The 19457-nt window shown below is 41.4% G+C and overlaps 2 protein-coding genes across 2 annotated transcripts; one reads left to right on the forward strand and one right to left on the reverse strand.

The window, feature by feature from the left end:
• The first annotated feature begins 1369 nt into the window (after positions 1-1369).
• On the forward strand, positions 1370-9228 carry LOC117775650 (N-acylneuraminate cytidylyltransferase-like). Its single transcript, XM_034608985.1, has 3 exons — positions 1370-1681; positions 8349-8511; positions 9014-9228. The coding sequence occupies exons 1-3, from the start codon at positions 1439-1441 to the stop codon at positions 9226-9228; spliced, it is 621 nt and encodes a 206-aa protein (XP_034464876.1). The 5' UTR covers positions 1370-1438.
• Positions 9229-15011: 5783 nt separating this feature from the next.
• On the reverse strand, positions 15012-18050 carry LOC117775651 (growth hormone secretagogue receptor type 1-like). The gene is made up of 6 exons (XM_034608986.1): positions 17998-18050; positions 16745-16920; positions 16161-16620; positions 15466-15495; positions 15133-15313; positions 15012-15021 (listed from the first exon to the last, which is right to left on the reverse strand). Exons 1-6 carry the CDS (start codon positions 18017-18019, stop codon positions 15012-15014), a joined length of 879 nt encoding a protein of 292 aa, XP_034464877.1. The 5' UTR covers positions 18020-18050.
• Positions 18051-19457: the final 1407 nt, after the last annotated feature.

A 19457-nucleotide genomic window follows, 5' to 3' on the forward strand; every position in this document is an offset into this window, starting at 1 on the left:
AAAGAAATATGATTAGCTGATTCCAGGCAAATTGACGGCTGTAAGGGGCACCTTAAATATACACCAGCTTTTGTCTTCACAAGCTGCACAAATTAGTCATAGAGAAGTGTCATGCAGAAATGAAGACATGCCTATGTTACCAGCCAGTAAAAGTAGACCTGAGGGACACCATGTGCCACACTGAGGATCCCTCAAGCACTCCTGAGCCACTAAGGGAACAAGCTAGTCTTTAAGACTTGAGTGGCAAGTTTGTGATTGTAACCTATGATGAGCTTCCATATGTAGGCCAGGTCCTTGAGGTTGTGGGAGAGGAAGTCCATGTTAGCTCCTCACGGAATGTCATTTTGTACTATAAGATGTTCATGCTGTCATCTCAGAACCTGAGCCAGCAACCTCACGCTACTCTTAGTTGAGCAGCCAAAATTTGGCAAAGTTCAGAAAAGTCTGTGGTTCAAGAAATGCCTGCAGTTAACACCACATGCCCCACTTTCACGCGGACATTCCAAATACCAATCAGCAGCATGATGATAGTCAAGTTTCATGAAATGTTTGTTCACAACAAGGCAACGAATGTGTGTTGCAATTAAATGTTTGTGATGAGATTTTTATTTAAAAAATGTTTATGAAATGTTTGTGTTCATGAAAATTCTTTGAAATTTTAATATAACCTGGTTTTAATGTATTGTTTGTATGGTATTTATTGTTTATTGATCTCTTTAAATGATGGAAGGAGATTAAAGGAGGTTTTCTTATCATTTGGAGCGACCACGTAACGTGGTGCGACCAATAATAGTAAGACCTGTATCTAAATAAAATATCCAATTTATGTGGCTGAAATAGTAATCACTGATACAGTATGCATAAAAGAATGGTATTTTTTAAATTAATTCATTTTTATCAGTTTTATGCGCTTTACAGGAAAAATAAGTCTGTTAACTACATTTAAGACAGGGACCGTGACATTATGGAACAAAAATATGAGATCATTGTTTACAAAAACTCAAAAGAAATGCAAATACTTTATTTCTAAACACTTAATATTACTGAGAACTTGTAAAAAAAAAGGTTAAGCATGTCAAGGAAATGATTAAATGTATGTATGTATTTTTGTATGTATTTGTTTGTTTATCTATTTGTGTATTGATTTAAATGTTTGTTTTGTTTATTTATTTATTTATGTATGTGTGTGTTTATTCATCTATTTGTTTATCTATGTGAGTTTTTCTCGGCTGACAGTTTGATCTCCGGAGCAGAAGGTGGCGGTAGTGAGATCGGTCCAGGCAGAGATGTAGGAGCAGACCCTGTGTGTGTGAGTTTATGACATGTGACCATGTGACCACAGAAGTTTATTGTGATGGTGACGCTCATCTCTCTCTCTGGGTGGAATCTTCATCTGCAGCTTCTCTTCCTCCAGAGCCACTGAACCGTTACAGTCGAAATGGCCGCCAGGAAGAGATTCCTCCCCTCCGCCAACGGAGCGCAGGACGTCCCGCTGGCCGCCTGCAAGCAGCAGATCAGGCGCAGCGGAGAGAGACACGTCGCTGCGTTGATCCTGGCGAGAGGTAGAAGTAAAGGGATCCACCTGAAAAACATCAAGACGTTGGCCGGGGTCCCCCTCATCAGCTGGGCGCTGAGAGCTGCTGGAGACTCCGCTATGTTCCACAGGTACATTATCGTACCTGTACATTATCGTAACCCTAACCCTCATTATCGTATTTAAAACTTCTTTAATATACTCTAACATCAAAATATGAAACCATACATCTGCTCCAGACTTCATCAAAACTGCCATTCATAGTATATTTATATTTATTTTATTGCCATTATAATTTTTACATGTACATCCTATGTATAAAAACTACTTAATGAGTTTTATTAAACTACAACTGTTACAAACTAGTTGTGTCATGTTGCTGCAGTTTTCTCCTGAAGATATTTCATAATGTGAATGAATCACTGAGCATGTGTAGAATGAAAATACGTGTTTTAGTTCAAATAAGAAGGAAAAATAAGAGTTAAAGTCAGGATCTTAAACCTTTTCTCTGTTTTAAAATTATTTGCAAATCTATGTATTTTGGGGTTTAAAAGTCTTGGTTAAAAATAAACCAAACAATTCATAAAGAGGTGAGCTGTTAAATAATTATTGTATTAAAATAAGTTCTGAAAATTATCCTTAGCTGCAGCCCTAAATGTTTTTTTTCTGGAGCTAGACAATGTGACCAAAACTTTTATGAGATAAAAATGTTCATCTTGATAATTATCATGATTAATGTTTTACTGATTCTGACAAATCTGATGTAGAACATTTAAAACAACAATGTATCAAAAGAGTATGTGGTATTGTGTTATAATAAAGTCATATAACTTATTCGAGATATGTCGCTGACTCCGAGCGTTCAAAAGACTCATATCAGCTAATAAAAATTGGCCGATATGAGTCTTGACAGACCTCGGTATCTGCTAATATATTTAATGTGAAAATGCAGAAAAGATGTGCATTTATGTTTAGTTTTTTTTTTTTTTTTTTCAACTTCTGTTTATTGGAATTTTACATGGATAATTCACAGAGTCAACATTTGAAATACATCCTACATAACTCCCTTCCCACGTGCCCTCCCCCCACCCCAACCCAGCATCCCCTTGACAGACACACCACCAAATATTTAAATAAACGTCTGTATACAATGTTGAGTAAATAACACACAAAACAAAAACAATGAATAAATAAACATGTAATGTACACTCCTTATAAAACTAAGTACATCCTTTGGTGTGCTATACCAAAGGAATTATGAATCCTCCCAGTCTGTTATTTGGGTTAAATTGTCATAGTATGCAAGAAAAGGCCTCCATACCCTTTCAAATGTATCTGTAACTCCCCTCAGTGTATATTTAATCTTTTCAAGCTTCAAATAGAACATGATCTCTTTAAGCCATCTTGTATGAGATGGTGGCACCGGCCTCCTCCAGTTAAGGAGGATAAGGCGCCGAGCTAACAGAGTGGTAAAGGTGATCACAACATGCATGCCAACCGGCCGTACTGTGCCTTCGGGCATCACCCCAAAGAGTGCAATTACAGGTTGAGGTTCAATCGTCATGCCATAGATGTCACTAAGCGATCCAAAGATTTTCTCCCAATATGTTTGGAGGCTCGAGCACAGCCAAAACATGTGTAGCCAGGTTGCAGTGGCTAGTTTACATCGGTCACATGTAGGATCAGTATTAGGGTATATTCTTGCTAATTTCTCCTTGGTGAAATGGAGACGATGAACTATCTTAAACTGTATTAGACCGTGTCTGGCACAGGGGGAGGAGGAATGAACCCGGCCAAGGATTGAAGCCCACTGACCATCAGCAAATGACAGGCCTAGGTCTTGTTCCCAAAGTGTCCTTAAGTTATTCAGAGACTGTGGGTTTATCGCATCAATTTCCCCATAAATCCGGGAGATGGCGCCCTTGAGACCGGCATTAAATCCTAGGAGACTATCTAAGGGCGTGCTTGGGGGTTGTGCAGGGAAAGGATGGTAACCCCTTTGTACAAAGTGCCTAATCTGTAGGTATCGAAAAAAATGGGAACGGGGCAATGCATACCTCCCTGACAATTGATCAAATGAAGCGAACACCTTGTTAACATATAGATCCTTAACAAGTCTAATCCCATTGCCATGCCAGGCCCGAAAGGCCAGATCTGACTTGGAAGGGGTGAAAAGATGATTTGCAAGAATAGGAGCCTGTATTGATGCGCTCTGCAAGCCAAAATGCTTCCGAAATTGTACCCAGATCTTCAAAGTATTGGCAACTACAGGGTTTTTGAAAGAACCAGAGTTAAGAGGTAAAGGAGCTGTGACCAGTGAGTGGAGTTGCAATTTAAAAGATTCCAATTCAACCCAAGCGGGAGAGTCCACATCTGCACCACTATTAGCCCACATTATGACCTTTTGAATATTGCAGGCCCAGTAATAGTGAAGAAAATTAGGCATTGACATTCCTCCTAACTTTTTCGGCCTTTGTAAAAAAGTTCTGCGAATACGGGGGGCCTTTCCATCCCATATAAATGCAAATAGTATTTGGTCCAGTGTAAAAAAATGTTTTTTAGGAATGAAAATCGGAATACATTGATACAAATACAGAAACCTAGGAAGAACATTCATCTTGATTAGGTTAATCCGGCCAGCTAATGATAAGGGTAATGTGCGCCAGCGGTTTATGTCCTGCCTGCATCGATCCAATAACGGTGTGAAGTTTAGTTTATATAACTTGTGAAAAGACCGCGGCACCACCACCCCAAGGTATTTAAAATGGGAAGACACTCTCTTGAATGGGAAAGCTGTGGCCGGGATATCGAGAGCTGCTTTGTTTATGGGATAAAGTTTGCTTTTTTCTAAATTCAGTTTGTAACCTGAAAACTTTCCAAATTGTTCCAAGGTAGACAGGACGTGCGGCAAAGAATATACTGGGTTAGTAATGTACAAAAGTAAATCATCGGCATAAAGTGAGAGCTTGTGTGTTGTGTCCCCTCGAGTTATCCCTTCAATTGCCTGGCATTGATGAATAGAAGCCGCAAGCGGTTCAATCGCCAGAGCAAAAAGCAGGGGACTCATAGGACAGCCCTGTCTCGTGCCTCTATGTAGTGGGAAATATTTTGAGTGAGAGTCATTAGTATGGACAGAGGCTAAGGGAGAGGCGTACAACAATTTAACCCAGGAGATAAAATCATCACCAAAGCCAAATTTCCTCATGGTCATAAATAAATATTCCCACTCCACCCGGTCAAACGCCTTCTCTGCATCTAAGGATATTACAAGCTCAGGATCATCCGAACTGGTGGTAGTATAAATAATATCGAACAGCCTACGGATATTAGAATAGGAATGTCTGCTTCGAATAAATCCGGTTTGGTCAGGTAGCACCAGCTTGGGAAGAGCATTTTCAAGCCGCAGAGCAAGGGACTTAGCGAGAATTTTACAGTCCACATTTAGAAGGGAAATCGGTCTCCGCACAACAAGGGGTCTTTGTCCTTTTTAGGTAGGAGACAGATGGAGGCTTGGTTCAGGGTTTCAGGGAGATGGCCAATTGAAAATGATTCATTAAACATTGATAGTAGTATTGGGGATAAGTCTTCTGCAAATTTCTTAAAGAACTCCACTGGGAACCCGTCTGGTCCAGGGGATTTGCCAGATTGCATATATTTAATGGCATCACAAACCTCCTCCAGCGTCAGGGGGGAATCGAGGGCATCTTTCTGAGATTCCTCAAGGGTTGGTAGGTTCAAATTCCGAAAAAACGACTCTGAATCGGAAGCCTCATCATCATATTCAGACAAGTATAAGTTTGTATAAAACGCTACAAAAGCATCATTAATCTCCTTGTGGTCTGTGGTCACTGAACCCGAGGTGGTCTTGATTTGAGTTATCTGGCGTGAGGCTGCAGTTTGGCGGGCTTGGTGAGCGAGAAGCTGGCCTGCTTTGTCGCTAAACTCGTAAAACGAATGTCGGGACTTTAATAATAGATCAAACTCAGTCTGTAGGTGAATCCGCTTTTGATAAAGTTCTGGAGTAGGCGTCGAGGCATACTGATTGTCCAGCTGTGAAGTTTTGACAGAAAGCTCTTTCAATTTGGCCATCCTCGCCTTTTTGGTATTTGAGGCATAGCCAATAATTTGGCCTCGCAAGTATGCTTTCAGCACTTCCCATATGGTGCTATGAGATACCTGATGCATTGGTCTCAATAAAAATGTGTATGTGGGTTTGGATGAATTTTACAAAAGCGCTGTCAGAGAGTAGAAGAGGGTTCAGGCGCCACTGTTTATATGGGGCAGGATGATCAGGGAAATCTAGTTCAAAGGATAGGGGAGCGTGATCAGATATAACTATACTATGGTAAGTGGGAGGGCTAGAAGAGGGTATAAGCCGGGCATCTAGAATAAAATAATCAATCCTGGAAAACGTATGGTGAACTGGTGAAAAGAAAGAAAAAGCCTTTCCTGTAGGGAAGTGTAAACGCCAGGGGTCAACCATTCCATACTGCTCAATAGAGGTACTAATAGCTGTGGCCATTTTAGACAGTGGTGCATGTTTGGTAGAAGACCGATCAAGACTGGGGCAGAGAACACAATTAAAGTCACCCCCAACAATCAAGTGGTGGCTATTGATCCCAGGGATAGTAGAGAAAAAAGAGTTAATAAAAGCACTGTCGTCCCAGTTTGGAGCGTATACACTGGCGAGGATAACAGGTTTATTGAAAAGCTGACCGGTGACTATGACGAACCGGCCATTCGTGTCTGCAATTACCTGATCACTATCAAAGGTAACACTTTTGTGTATTCAGAATAGCTGCGCCCCTGGCCCTAGCATTGAACTTGGAATGAAAGACCTTCCCCACCCAACTCCTCTGAATACCCGAAACATCTGCCCTTCGTAGGTGTGTCTCTTGGAGGAAGGCTACCCCTACCCCAAGTTGACCTAAATGTGCCAGTACCTTGTTCCTCTTCACGGGGTGATTCAGCGATTTCACATTCCAAGAGATGAACTTCACTTTTCTACCACTATTCCTAACTGTACTCATACTTTACAGAGTTGTGCTGTACTAGCATATATAGGGCAGGAAGACAGAACATTGCGCTATGTAGTACAAAGAGAGTGTCACAATAAAAAAGGATGGCCATAGATGATAAGAGTAAGACATTAAAAAAAACAAAAAGATGCGACGTGTACATTACATTACAAAAAGACAGCAAAATAAAAAGGATGCTTCCCCCCCTCCCCCAGCACTTACCCAAACTAAGTGCATTAAAACCCCAGAAAACAAGTGCAAAAAGGTGCATCTTAGCTAAACAATGCACGTAGACAACTGTGCATTTTGATGTAACGTTAGCCTACATTTGTCTCACGGAGTGTGTCCTCACGCTATAGATTGGGTTACATTGTCACAGTCTTGTACTGGCTGTAGTGAGCCTACATACCATCACTCTCCGTCGTTTTCTGATGTCACCGCTGGTAGAATCTTGGCCTTGACAAAAGCAGCCGCCTCCGTTGGGGTTTTTCAAACTCGTACTTCTTTCCGTTGAAAAGGAACCGGAGCCTTGCTGGGTGTAGCAGAGAGTATTTCACTCGCGCCTCCCGAAGCTGTTTCTTGACTGGGAGGAACGCGGTTCTTCTACGTAGTAGGTTCGCGCTGAGATCGGGGTAAAAGCTGATCTTTGCTCCTCGGTATTTCAGCTGCCCTTTCTCCCACGACATCCGCAGAATCTGCTCCTTCGCCTGGTAGTAATGCATGCGCACCACCATAGCCTGCGGGGGACCTGTCGGCTGTGGCGGTCTCAGAGTGCGATGGGCACGGTCCACCACAGGTGGGCGAGTGAAACTGTCCTCTCCAAACACCTCGGTCAGGAACTTTTCTATAAAGGCAGAGGGGTGGTTTCCTTCAATTTTCTGCTCCAGACCAGTCACCCTTGTATTATTCCTCCTCGAGAAATTTTCCAGAGTGTCCAGTTTAGCGTGTAGCTTAGAGTTTTCAGCTTGCAGTGCGGTGTGGGAAGTTTCAAGCTCAGTAACTCATCCACGTCCGTCAGAGAGGTCTCGATGCCTGCAATTTTTTCAACGTGCATGGAGACGGTCGTTTGGAGGGTCGAAACAGATGAACGTAGCTCTGATAATATCTCGTCCCTCACCGCAGCCACATCCTCTTTGATGCCATCTCGCAGTTCTTTCAGTGCCCCATGCGTTAGCTCCAAGCTAGCACTGCCCGACGTTTGCTTGCTAGCACTGGCTTCGGGCGGCATGGCCTGATCATTCTTGCCAGCTTGTTTACATCTCCCGGCTTTGTTTGACATATTTACCGGTCAAACAGAAACGATTAATGGAGTAGGAGGTTTAAGTAAAGGAATGCGACGCGACTTTAAACTAAATACGTGTTTTTAACAAATAAAATATGAAATAGGTGAGGAGAGTTTCCAGAAGACGTCCTCACTCCGCCATGACACCGGAAGTCCTCGCATTTATGTTTAGTTTGAGCTAAAATAATTCTGTTATTTTCCTAATTCAAGTTTCTATATATTCTCTATATTTTCATTCATGGTTATTTATAATAAAGTTTATGGTTGAACTGTAAAATTTTAAAACTCAGTCCCAGACCCGTGGCTTGCTGGAGGGATAATATATCCCATTTGGCCTTGGAACGCTTCGGGATCCCCCAGGAGGTGCTGGAAAGTGTTGCTGGGCAGAGGGATGTCTGGAACACCCTGCTCTGCCTGCTGCTACTCCAACCCCATCTCACATAAGCAAAAGATGGATGGAATTGATTCATATTATCCCTTATCCCTCGCATTAAGCACTGTCTAACTTCTCCAGGTGGTGCTGTTGATGTCCAGTGAGGACCCCGTGACCCAGTTGGTTGACCAATTGTCTGAGAGGACAGGCTGCAAAGTCATCCAGGTGGGAGAGGAGCCGCTGAATGATTTGAAAGCGATCGTGGAGCAGAGGAAGCTGGAGTGGAAGGACCTGGCATACATGGGTAAAGCAATCATACCTTTATTATAGTGTGGTTCTCTATTGACATCCATCTCGCAGTGTTAAAGAAAAATTCCTGGATCTCTACCAAAACTTAATAGGTTCTTCCTTGGCCCATTTCAAAATTTTTTGGGGAACTACGTTCAGTAGTTTCTGCATACTTCTTCTGACAAACAAACCAACCTACTAGCTAACCAACACAAATGAACAAAGAGGTCAGTCTAAGAGAGGTGTAGTTGAAGAAACCCAGGTCCGTGCTGAGGACATGGGGTAATTTAGCAGGAATGACATGAATACATGGGTATCGTCTGCACAGTATTGTTGACATAATCCATGTGAGCAGCAGGTAATCTGACCCAAGGAGGTAGTGTATATAGCAAAAAGAAGGGGGCCCCAGCACAGAGCCTTGTGGAACACCTGTGTAGAGGTGGATGTTATTATTTTATGTTTATGTAAATGGACCCAGCTTGTTTTCCTCCCTCATCACTTTTTTCTTCTTTCCTCAGGTAACGACAGAGCAGATGTCAACTGTCTAAACCTGGCGGGTTTGAGTGCAGTACCTGGAAATGCCCCAACGGTGGCCATTAATGCTGCAAAGTACACCTGCCACGCAGTCGGGGGGATGGAAGCTGTCCAGGAGTTTGCTGAACACATTCTCCTTCAGAGAAAAAAAGCAAAGTCTCAGATGAAGCAGGATCGTATCGACTGCAGCAGCGAATGAGAAATTCAAAATGACTTCATATTGAAAGGTTTTAGACTCATGCACATATACCAGAAGTAATCAAGCAATGCGTATATGCATGATAAGTATTAAGATATTATACAAAATGTATTTCTAATTTTAGAGAAGGAGTTACAGTTACAGAATTCATAAAAAACATTTAAGTCAAATCTCAATAGAAGTAATTATCTGAAAAATAAGGAATTTAAGTAATACTGTGAATATTGCACCGGACTAAAAAGTTAACCAACCTTGGTTTATTGTCGCAGTCGGAGCTTGAGATACCGAACTCGGATGTAAACACCAGGATCACCACAACACCAAAATCTAAAACACTAGACTGAAAACTGAATAAAACTAACACTTAACATCAATTGAGTTTAGGTTTGTTAGTTGTGAAAGTGTAAAACAGAAAGTAAAACTTTTAAAAACATGGATTTATCTTAAACTTAAATTCCTCACGGTACGACCCCTGTGGATTATTAGAGATAAAGCTTTTAAGTATTGTAAAATACCTTGGTACTTTATATATAAGGGGAAGAATTTCAAGAACTAAAATACTTCGTACCGTTAAAATTTGTATTTAGTTCGGGAGAGCTGAGGGCTGTTAGCCAAGCTGCTGCTAGCATTAACTCAGCATGTTTCTTGTGGCTTAGTTTGCTTTTACGTTAGGCGGCTGTGGCTGAGGGGGTAGAGCAGGTTTCCCCCAACCAGAAGATCAGGAGCTTGATTCCCAGCTCATGCTGAAGTGTCCTTGGGCAAGATGCTGAACCCCCCCCAAAAACACTAGCCCCTCATTGATGTTGAATGCACTAATTGGAAGTCGCTTTGGATGAAAGCATTAGCTAAATGACATGTAATGAATAGAAGGTCTTTTTCAGGAGCTAAATTATACAGAGTATTCTAATAAAAACAATGTTACATAAATGTGAATTCATTTGTTGCTCTGAGGCTTTTTGGCAGACACAGGAACGTCAGGACTCGTTGCGAGAAGGGTTGATTGCACAACTTGTTTCTACGATAACTCAAGACCCAAACGTTTAATAATAAAAATCCTTCGCCCAGTTCAAGTTTGTCTTCATAAGGTAACAATGAGTCAGGGTAGCTGCAGGCTTTAGCTGAGCTTGTTTCTTGGAGCTTAGCTTACTTTTACGTTAGGAATAGGAGATATTTTTGGCAGCCGAATCATCCAGGAGTATTTAAATAAAAAACAACGTTACAAATGCGTTCCAAATATTCTCCAACGCTTTTAGGTGGACACAGAATATCAGTATGGGCTTATTTCTTCAATAACGACGCTAAAGTGGCTCAGTCAACTTCTCATGTTACCCTTTTGATTTTGTTCCAACCAAACAAACAACATGCAACTTGTTACTTAGCGTGCTTAATGCTATCACTCTTCTGTTACCAGGCTTTAAGCTAACTGGAGTTAGCTAGCTGTAGCTTGCCATATTTTACCAAACACATACACATAAGGAGTGTTCGCCTTTTCATAGCAAAGAAGGTGTTTAAGTCAAATGTCCAACAGGTAAGGAAGATTTGTAGCTGCAGGATGTTAAGAGAGAAAAATCTGATTTTGTTTCGGTGAACTTGTAGGATGCACTACCAGCATTTGCACTTTTATCCAGTCAGTGAAATAATAACATGTTTTTTATTATTTATTATAAATATATGTACCTCTATGTGCTGTTAATGTTACTTTTCAATTGAATTTAATCTGTTCCCAAGGTGCTTGGATGATTGTTGTGGTTTGCTTGTCATGTGATTCATGTGATTTTATTTCACTCTTTTTCATTTAATGACGGAATAATTAAAGTGATTTTCCTTTTTGTAAATCATTTTCAGTGAAGATGAATAATGAAAATGGATTAAAAGTGTCTGCTGTCAGTTTTTAATCCAGAGCAGAACTCGGGAGCAGTTTGACATTTTGGTTCTCGGTGCATTGTAGCTTTCTTTTCTGTTCGTCAGGACGATAAATATGAAACTGGAGCCAAGAGACATTATGTCACCAATTATAAGATAAATCATGGTCGCACCACATGACATTTTTTAAATTGGCCTGTTGAAAATCCTTATACGTCATTGACATTAATGTTGATGTTATAATCTCTGTGTATGTTTCTCTCTCTCTCCGTATATATGTAAAGTGCTTTCAGATGTACATTGTAATTTGGCAACATACAAATAAAAATGTATTGAATATGACATTTTTACAAGTTTTTGTTAAAAATCTGTATCAGTGACGTGCTGATGTAAGCGTATTGTATCACTTCCGATTTGGTGTTGTGTAGTATTGACTTCAGCTCTACTTCATCCCTCTTAATTTAGCTATTTTCTCATCCACTACAGCTAATTACCAGCCCTACTTGCACCCACTCATATATTTCTCCCTCTTTTAGGGACTTGCTCGCAAATTCACTGTTTACACACTCTTCTTGTCTGTTGTTAGCTTCGCAACTTCACACTAATGATTGACAATGGTTTCTCTGTCTCATTCTGAGTGTGCTTGATGTGTAGTTACACCTCTGGATCTTGGTACATGAAATATATGTAGTTTGTATTTGCCTGGATGGAGGGGAGGCTTCGTCAATTGGAAGCACGGCTCCATACCATGAAACAAAAGCAGCCAGGAAGCCAGGGTAGCTGGATGACTGTCTGGAAACAAGAAGTGATGGTTCAACACCAACTAGTTCATGTTTAGCAACATAGCCGCTGAGAAACTAACTCTAGTTATTAGTGACTCAATTTTTTAAAAAATGCAGCTAGCGACACTGGTGATGACAGTTTAATGCATTTCTGGGGCCTGAATGTGCAACGTAGAAATATATACACAACTGCTGGCGAAGAATAAACGTAGATATGGTAAAATTGTAACTGTTCATACATACGGGCTATGACTGATGTCCATTCATCCTCTATATAGTAAACAACCTCTAGTGATTCTCTTTATAGTGATGAATTGACTTTTCGGACAAAATTTACGTATTCTGGAGTAATTTTAAATGGGCGTGGCAAAATGGCTCAACAGGCTTGGACTCTGATCCTGTGACAGAAGTTTGGTAGTGATAGGACGATGCACAGTGGAGTTATGACAACATCGTGTCCTTTGGCGAAGGATGAACCTTCGACGCACCGCAATGTTTACACGGTTTGAGGAAATGTCACAATTCTGACCATGATCCTATGACTTGACTGAGCTCTTTTGAGCTGTATATTGTAAAGCAGCCAGGAGCAGTTCATCAAAGTATAAAACATGTCACTTCCTGTAGCCAGCAGGTGGCGCTGTAATGATGAGTCAATATTGACACATGGATCTGATCAGGGCGGGACTGTGAATGTGTGAATGAGGTTTGAGGCTGATGGAACAATGCACAGAGGAGTTATAAGAAATCCCTCTTTTTTGGCACTTTAAAAATTATCATTTACAATTTGAGCATGTCTGGGCCCTGAAAAAGCCCCAAAAGGGAAATACAAATCCTTCGAAATACAATAGGGCCTCCCACCGGAGGTGCTTGGGCCCTAATAAGAATAATCCTTTCAATTTCAAAAGGGCCTCCCACCATCGGTGCTCGGGCCCTAATAATAATAATAAGAAAAATCCTTACAATTTCAATAGGGCCTCCCACCGTCGGTGCTTGGGCCCTAATAAAAATAATCCTTTCAATTTCAATAGGGCCTCCCACCGTCGGTGCTTGGGCCCTAATAAAAATAATCCTTTCAATTTCAATAGGGCCTCCCACAGTCGGTGCTCGGGCCCTAATAATAATAGTAGCTGGCTGTATCATTTTAAAATCGTCTACAGTATCAACACCATTGTTTTGTACCCACCAATCCAGATCAATCCAGACATTGTTTCCCCCTCCTGGCAGTCTTGGTTTGAGCAGTTTTCCTGGAAGCCTGGTGTGCAACAGTTTTTAACTCCACAGCTCACGTTTCCCTACTCCATTAGATCCATGATGGCTCAGGTGAGAGCAGGATGGAGAAACCTGCAGGGGAGAGGTGTGTGTGTCCCAGGTTCCACAGAACTGACGCACACTGATGGCTTTCCTATGACGCTCGATCACAGCCAACACTGAGAGGAATGGTCAAGTGCTGTCTAATCAGAGCAACAGAAAAAACACACAGGAACATATTTAGAACCACATAAACATGCATGTATCACACTGTGAACTCTGAATAAACACATGCACTGCACATATTCACACTAAGAGCTGTTCTACACACATGGATGCACACATATTCAATATCAACACAGTAAATGTCAACCTATCAAAGCTTTAATCAGACCTTCCTCATTATTCTTACATTTTTAAATCACTGACGCAGAAAAGAAAAGGAGATCTCGTCCCAACGCCTCCATCGACTGCCTGGCCGCGCTCACTGCAAAAGACAAGGAGCTGAAGAAGAGTCGGGCAGAGACGCTGGAGGTGAAGCTGCAGCAGGAGACGACTCCAACTGAGGGACTGAGCTGCAGGAAGGTGGAGGCCGTCAACAGAGGACACACGTCTCTGAAGGAGCAAGTTCACCAACTGAAAAGTGAACAGATGAAGCTGGAGGAGGACGTGAGACACAAGGACGAGTTGATTAAGACAGAAACAAAGAAGAGACCAGCTTCCACAGAATCATACCTGGCTTGCCTGGACAAGCTGAGTGGGACAGAGAACGAGCTGGAGAGTGTTGCGAGGAAGTGGAGGAGAAAAGTGGAGCAGCTGGAGAGAGTGAAGGTGAAGAACGAAGACAAACGTCTGAACCAGCAGACAAATGATTACACAAAGAAAAGAGGGATGAGGGGACGTTTGTCCTGAACCCTCTCACCCTTCTACCTTCCTCTTTCTGTGTCAGTCGTTGACAACAGGAGTTAACATGTCATTTGCATCAGGTTTTGTTGCCAAGCAGGTTTACACATACAAGGAATTCAATGTGGTGTAAGTGTGCAAGTTAAAATATAAAAAATACAAAAATAGGAAACTTTGTCTCTAATATATAGAGATATTATATTATTCTGACACCACATGGACCACACACAGTTTTCTTTAAATAATCTTTATTTAAAAACAATATAAAGTTCACACATAAACTAACATGACTCTGTAAATACATCACCAGGAGTTATAAACAAAGTTTAACATGAAAAAACACAAACTGAGAGGAAATAAATTATTATTTAAATGTATTATTTTTATTCTAAAATATTATCAACATGTTTAATTGGGTAAAAGATTGAAGGTTTTTATTTCTTTTCTATTAAAGGAGGTCGATTGTTTGGTTTCATCTTTGCAGAAGTATTTTATTTTTTACACCCCAGTTAAGACAAAACCCGCCCCTACCCAACCTCTGATTGGCTTATTTTATTTTCATTCCCCAAACTCCGACCAATCATCACTGGACTTGCCTTAAACTAACCAATCGGAGGCTAGGTGGGGGGTCTTCGCTCACCCCGAGTAGATTGCGGAAACGTCTGAATATTACTGTCAGAGAAAATCTGTAAATACCTGCTGCTAACTGGGTTAGCTTGGTGTTAGCTGTGTGTTAGCAGTGTGTTGGCTGTGTATTAGCTGTGTTAGCAGGGTTAGCTGTGTGTTAGCTGTGTTAGCAGGGTTAGCTGTGTGTTAGCTGTGTTAGCAGGGTTAGCTGTGTGTTAGCAGAGGGTTAGCTGCTCCTACAGTCAAAGCTCATGATATCTTAGTTCAGTGCAGGTCTGAAAGCAGCTGAATTCAGTTTGTTAATATGGTCGTTGCAGAACCACCAGTGATCATCACAGCTACCTTGTGTTTCTGCTGTTGTTACGTGTGCCTATATGTTTACAAAGTGGTTGTGGAGTGTCCTGATGAGAGCATTGTGCTCAGTCGGTGAGACGGTGTGAGACAGTGCGTGTGCACGAGGCTACGCACAGCGTGTCTGTACCTGGTGGACATCAGGTGGTACACCAGAGGGTTAATGGCAGCACTGAGGCGGGAGAGGATCCAGGTGACCAGGTAAAAAGAAAAGTCTGTACTGTTAGGACCGTATCTCTGAGAACCATAGCTCGTGATCAGACGGACGATGTAGGGCAGCCAGCACAGGACGAAGGCCAAGAAGATCACTCCTGATGGACATGAGGAGAAGGACACAGGAAGTGGACATGAGAATCATCAATATCTGCAGGTGATAGAATACATTTCTCACACTGTTAAACAAGAGAGCTGTGTCTCAGTTCAGGGGCTGCAACCTTCAGAGGACACGATCTACTCAACCCACCTCCTTCCTCGGTCAGGTAGACTGTGAAGGCTGAAACAAAATGAGACCGTCTGGTCCACAGAGGAGAAGCTTGTCCTGTCCTTAAGTTGGACACGACAGAAAGCTTAATGCCCCTTGGTTTTTTAACATGTGAGCCATTAGTTGAGTTGATACGGTTCGTCACCAAAGTGCAATGAGTCCTGGGACATGTTGGACCTGGAAGGATTCACTCATCAGAGCTTTCTCTGGTATGAAAGGAAGCATCTGTAGGAGCCTTTCTACTCGTGTCGCTGTGATGCAGCCCCTAAATTGACACACAGCTGGAAATAAAGATGGACGACATGACTGCTCCCCAAAAGTGAAGCCGAAGCATCTCGATTGCCCCCTGGTGGCTGGCTGCAGGTCCTAAACCTTGCCTGCCTCCTTGATGGTAACAGGTGGGACATGGACCAAACTAAAAAGTCAAAATACACGTCAAATATATTCTCAATGATGGTTTATATCATTTTATTTGGTTCTTATAAAACTAGGGAGTTCTTTTTCTGGTAAGTTTAGTTTTGATTTTCTATTGGATGATACAGCTCTGACTCTGGCTCCAGATGTGCAAGCCGAGATGAAGACAAAGTATTAAATCTGTTCGTCCGCCTTTGTCAGTTGTATTTAGTAAAAGCTAAATTCAGAACCTAAGGGTGTGTGTGTTGGATTGTGTTTCTCACCCAGCATCTTGACTGTGTGTCCGTGACTCCTGTCTTTACGGCTGCTTTGTGGACGGAGCCTCAGAGTCCGTCCAATCAGGATGTAGACCAGCCCCAGGATGCACAGGGTTACCAGGACATACAGGTTGTAGAGAATTATCATGGCCAACATGAGGCCTGAGGAGAATGAGGATTCTGATACTCTGCACACTTCATTTTCAACCTCTTTATCCTTATGATCCACTTCCATCATGACCAAAAATGGTGCTGCACTGACAGCCGCTCCCAGCCAGAGGCAGCCAATCAGAGCCCTGGTTCTGCGACGTGTCACCAGCGTCTTGGAGGTGATTGGCCAGCAGACAACCAGGTACCTCTCCAGGGAGAGAAAGGTGATGTGGAGGATGGTGCAGAAGGTGCAGCACTTAGACAGGAACATGGTCAGCTTACAGACGCAGACTCCTAACTTCCAGCCTGTCAAGAGCTGGAAGAGACACAATCCGTTTAGTGCACGTTCAGCCAAACCATGAGTATCTGGTCAAATCACAGTGAACTGACACAAAAAGGTGTATAAGTATATAAGTATTATAGGATATATGTGAGGGCACCTTATATAGATCCAGAGCCAGCAGCAGGAGGAACAGCAGGTCACTAACAGCCATGCTGCTCAGGTAGAGATAGGCGGAGCTTCTCATGTTTGGGCGAAGCCAAACCACCAGAAGGGTCAGTGTGTTTCCAAGAAGGCCGAAGATTATCAGTGGAACCACAATCACAGTCACACACACTAGAAAATGAAATATTGACGATTGATTTTCATTAGAATCACAAATTTACACATGTTCAGTCCACAATGGAAAATGGTAAAAAACGTTCACAGAAATAATTAGTTCTCATGATTACTGGCACAAGATGTTTTTTCTGTTTTTTCCTAAACTACTATGAAAGACTAGTATAAAAATATAAGAAACAACATGGAGTCAGGTAAAAATATCCTCTAAATGTTTTCTCCATAGCTCAGCAACATTTTCAGCCCCAGTGATCATATCAATATAAGACGGGAGGAATATTTTACTGTTATTTATAACTTTAACTTCCTTAGAAAATTCATTTGCATCATTCTGCTGAAACTTTCTGGCCAAGTTCTGCTAATTCATTTTAATAAAATGTACTGCATATCTAAATCTAAACACACACACACACACACACACACACACACACACACACACACACACACACACACACACACACACACACACACACACACACACACACACACACACACACACACACACACATATATTTACTATTCATTTTATAACTTTCACTTTTCCTCGAGCACTTTTATTCATTTTCCAGATTGTTTTTACAGTTTCAGTTAAAATATTGCAGAGGTAATTCATCATGTTCACTGGAAACAGACGGGAGCAACTGGGCAGTTTAATATGTGGTGTGATTTTAAATCTATTCAAATGCTTGTGTGCATGTGTTTATATAACAATATATAACGTTTTAATTGGTGATATTTAAAGGTGCTGGGAGGAGGATCTGTTTATTGATTATTGACAGAATCAGGCTAAGAGGATAAACCTGTCTTTATGCTAAGCTAAGCTAAGCAGCTGCTTTGTATTTACTGTAGAATCATCTCAACTGCCAGTTTTTCTTCGTAATAATTTAATAAATTGTTTAATTAGTTATAAGAGGAAAATATTTGAGTTTTCTGTCTTTCAGATAAAGGTTGAAGCTGTTTTTTATATTTTTATAATTAATAATAATAATAATAATAATAATAATAACAATAACAGTAGCTGGCTGTATCATTTTAAAATCATCTACAGTATCATCACCATTGTTTTGTACCCACCTAACAAGATCAATCCAGTCATTGTTTCCTCCTCCTGGCAGTCTTGGTTTGAGCAGTTTTCCTGGAAGCCTGGCGTGCGACAGTTTTTAACTCCACAGCTCACGTTTCCCTACTCCATTAGATCCATGATGGCTCAGGTGAGAGCAGGATGGAGAAACCTGCAGGGGAGAGGTGTGTGTGTCCCAGGTTCCACAGAACTGACGCACACTGATGGCTTTCCTATGACGCTCGATCACAGCCAACACTGAGAGGAATGGTCAAGGGCTGTCTAATCAGAGCAACAGAAAAAACACACAGGAACATATTTAGAACCACATAAACATGCATGTATCACACTGTGAACTCTGAATAAACACATGTACTGCACATATTCACACTAAGAGCTGTTCTACACACATGGATGCACACATATTCAATATCAACACAGTAAATGTCAACCTATCAAAGCTTTAATCAGACCTTCCTCACTATTCTTACATGTTTAAATCACTGACGCAGAAAAGAAAAGGAGATCTCGTCCCAACGCCTCCATCGACTGCCTGGCCGCGCTCACTGCAAAAGACAAGGAGCTGAAGAAGAGTCGGGCAGAGACGCTGGAGGTGAAGCTGTAGCAGGAGACGACTCCAACTGAGGGACTGAGCTGCAGGAAGGTGGAGGCCGTCAACAGAGGACACACGTCTCTGAAGGAGCAAGTTCACCAACTGAAAAGTGACCAGATGAAGCTGGAGGAGGACGTGAGACACAAGGACAAGTTGATTAAGACAGAAACAAAGAAGAGACTAGCTTCCACAGAATCATACCTGGACAAGCTGAGTGAGAAGGAGAACGAGCTGGAGAGTGTTGCGAGGAAGTGGAGGAGAAAAGTGGAGCAGCTGGAGAGAGTGAAGGTGAAGAACGAAGACAAACGTCTGAACCAGCAGACAAATGATTACACAAAGAAAAGAGGGATGAGGGGACGTTTGTCCTGAACCCTCTCACCCTTCTACCTTCCTCTTTCTGTGTCAGTCGTTGGAGTTAACATGTCATTTGCATCAGGTTTTGTTTCCAAACAGGTTTACACATACAAGGAAGTCAATGTGGTGTAAGTGTGCAAGTTAAAATATAAAAAATAAAAAAATAGGAAACTTTGTCTCTAATATATAGAGATATTATATTATTCTGACACCACATGGACCACACACAGTTTTCTTTAAATAATCTTTATTTAAAAACAATATAAAGTTCACACATAAACTAACATGACTCTGTAAATACATCACCAGGAGTTATTAACAAAGTTTAACATGAAAAAACACAAACTGAGAGGAAATAAATTATTATTTAAATGTATTATTTTTCTTCTAAAATATTATCAACATGTTTAATTGGGTAAAAGATTGAAGGTTTTTATTTATTTTCTATTAAAGGAGGTCGATTGTTTGGTTTCATCTTTGCAGAAGTATTTTATTTTTTACACCCCA

The sequence above is a fragment of the Hippoglossus hippoglossus genome, chromosome 15 (assembly GCF_009819705.1).
Source record: "Hippoglossus hippoglossus isolate fHipHip1 chromosome 15, fHipHip1.pri, whole genome shotgun sequence".
Taxonomy (NCBI): domain Eukaryota; kingdom Metazoa; phylum Chordata; class Actinopteri; order Pleuronectiformes; family Pleuronectidae; genus Hippoglossus; species Hippoglossus hippoglossus.

Excerpts from the sequence above, each read along its gene's own strand:
- LOC117775651 (XM_034608986.1), bottom strand. The coding sequence starts at position 18,019 with ATGACTGGATTGATCTTGTTAG. Across the intron at positions 16,921-17,997 it reads GACTGGATTGATCTTGTTAG|TGTGTGTGACTGTGATTGTG; the intron begins GTGGGTACAAAA and ends TTCATTTTCTAG. Across the intron at positions 16,621-16,744 it reads TGGCTCTGGATCTATATAAG|CTCTTGACAGGCTGGAAGTT; the intron begins GTGCCCTCACAT and ends TGTCTCTTCCAG.
- LOC117775650 (XM_034608985.1), top strand. The coding sequence starts at position 1,439 with ATGGCCGCCAGGAAGAGATTCCTCCCCTCCGCCAACGGAGCGCAGGAC. Across the intron at positions 1,682-8,348 it reads ACAGGTACATTATCGTACCT|GTGGTGCTGTTGATGTCCAG; the intron begins GTACATTATCGT and ends TAACTTCTCCAG. Across the intron at positions 8,512-9,013 it reads GAAGGACCTGGCATACATGG|GTAACGACAGAGCAGATGTC; the intron begins GTAAAGCAATCA and ends TTCTTTCCTCAG.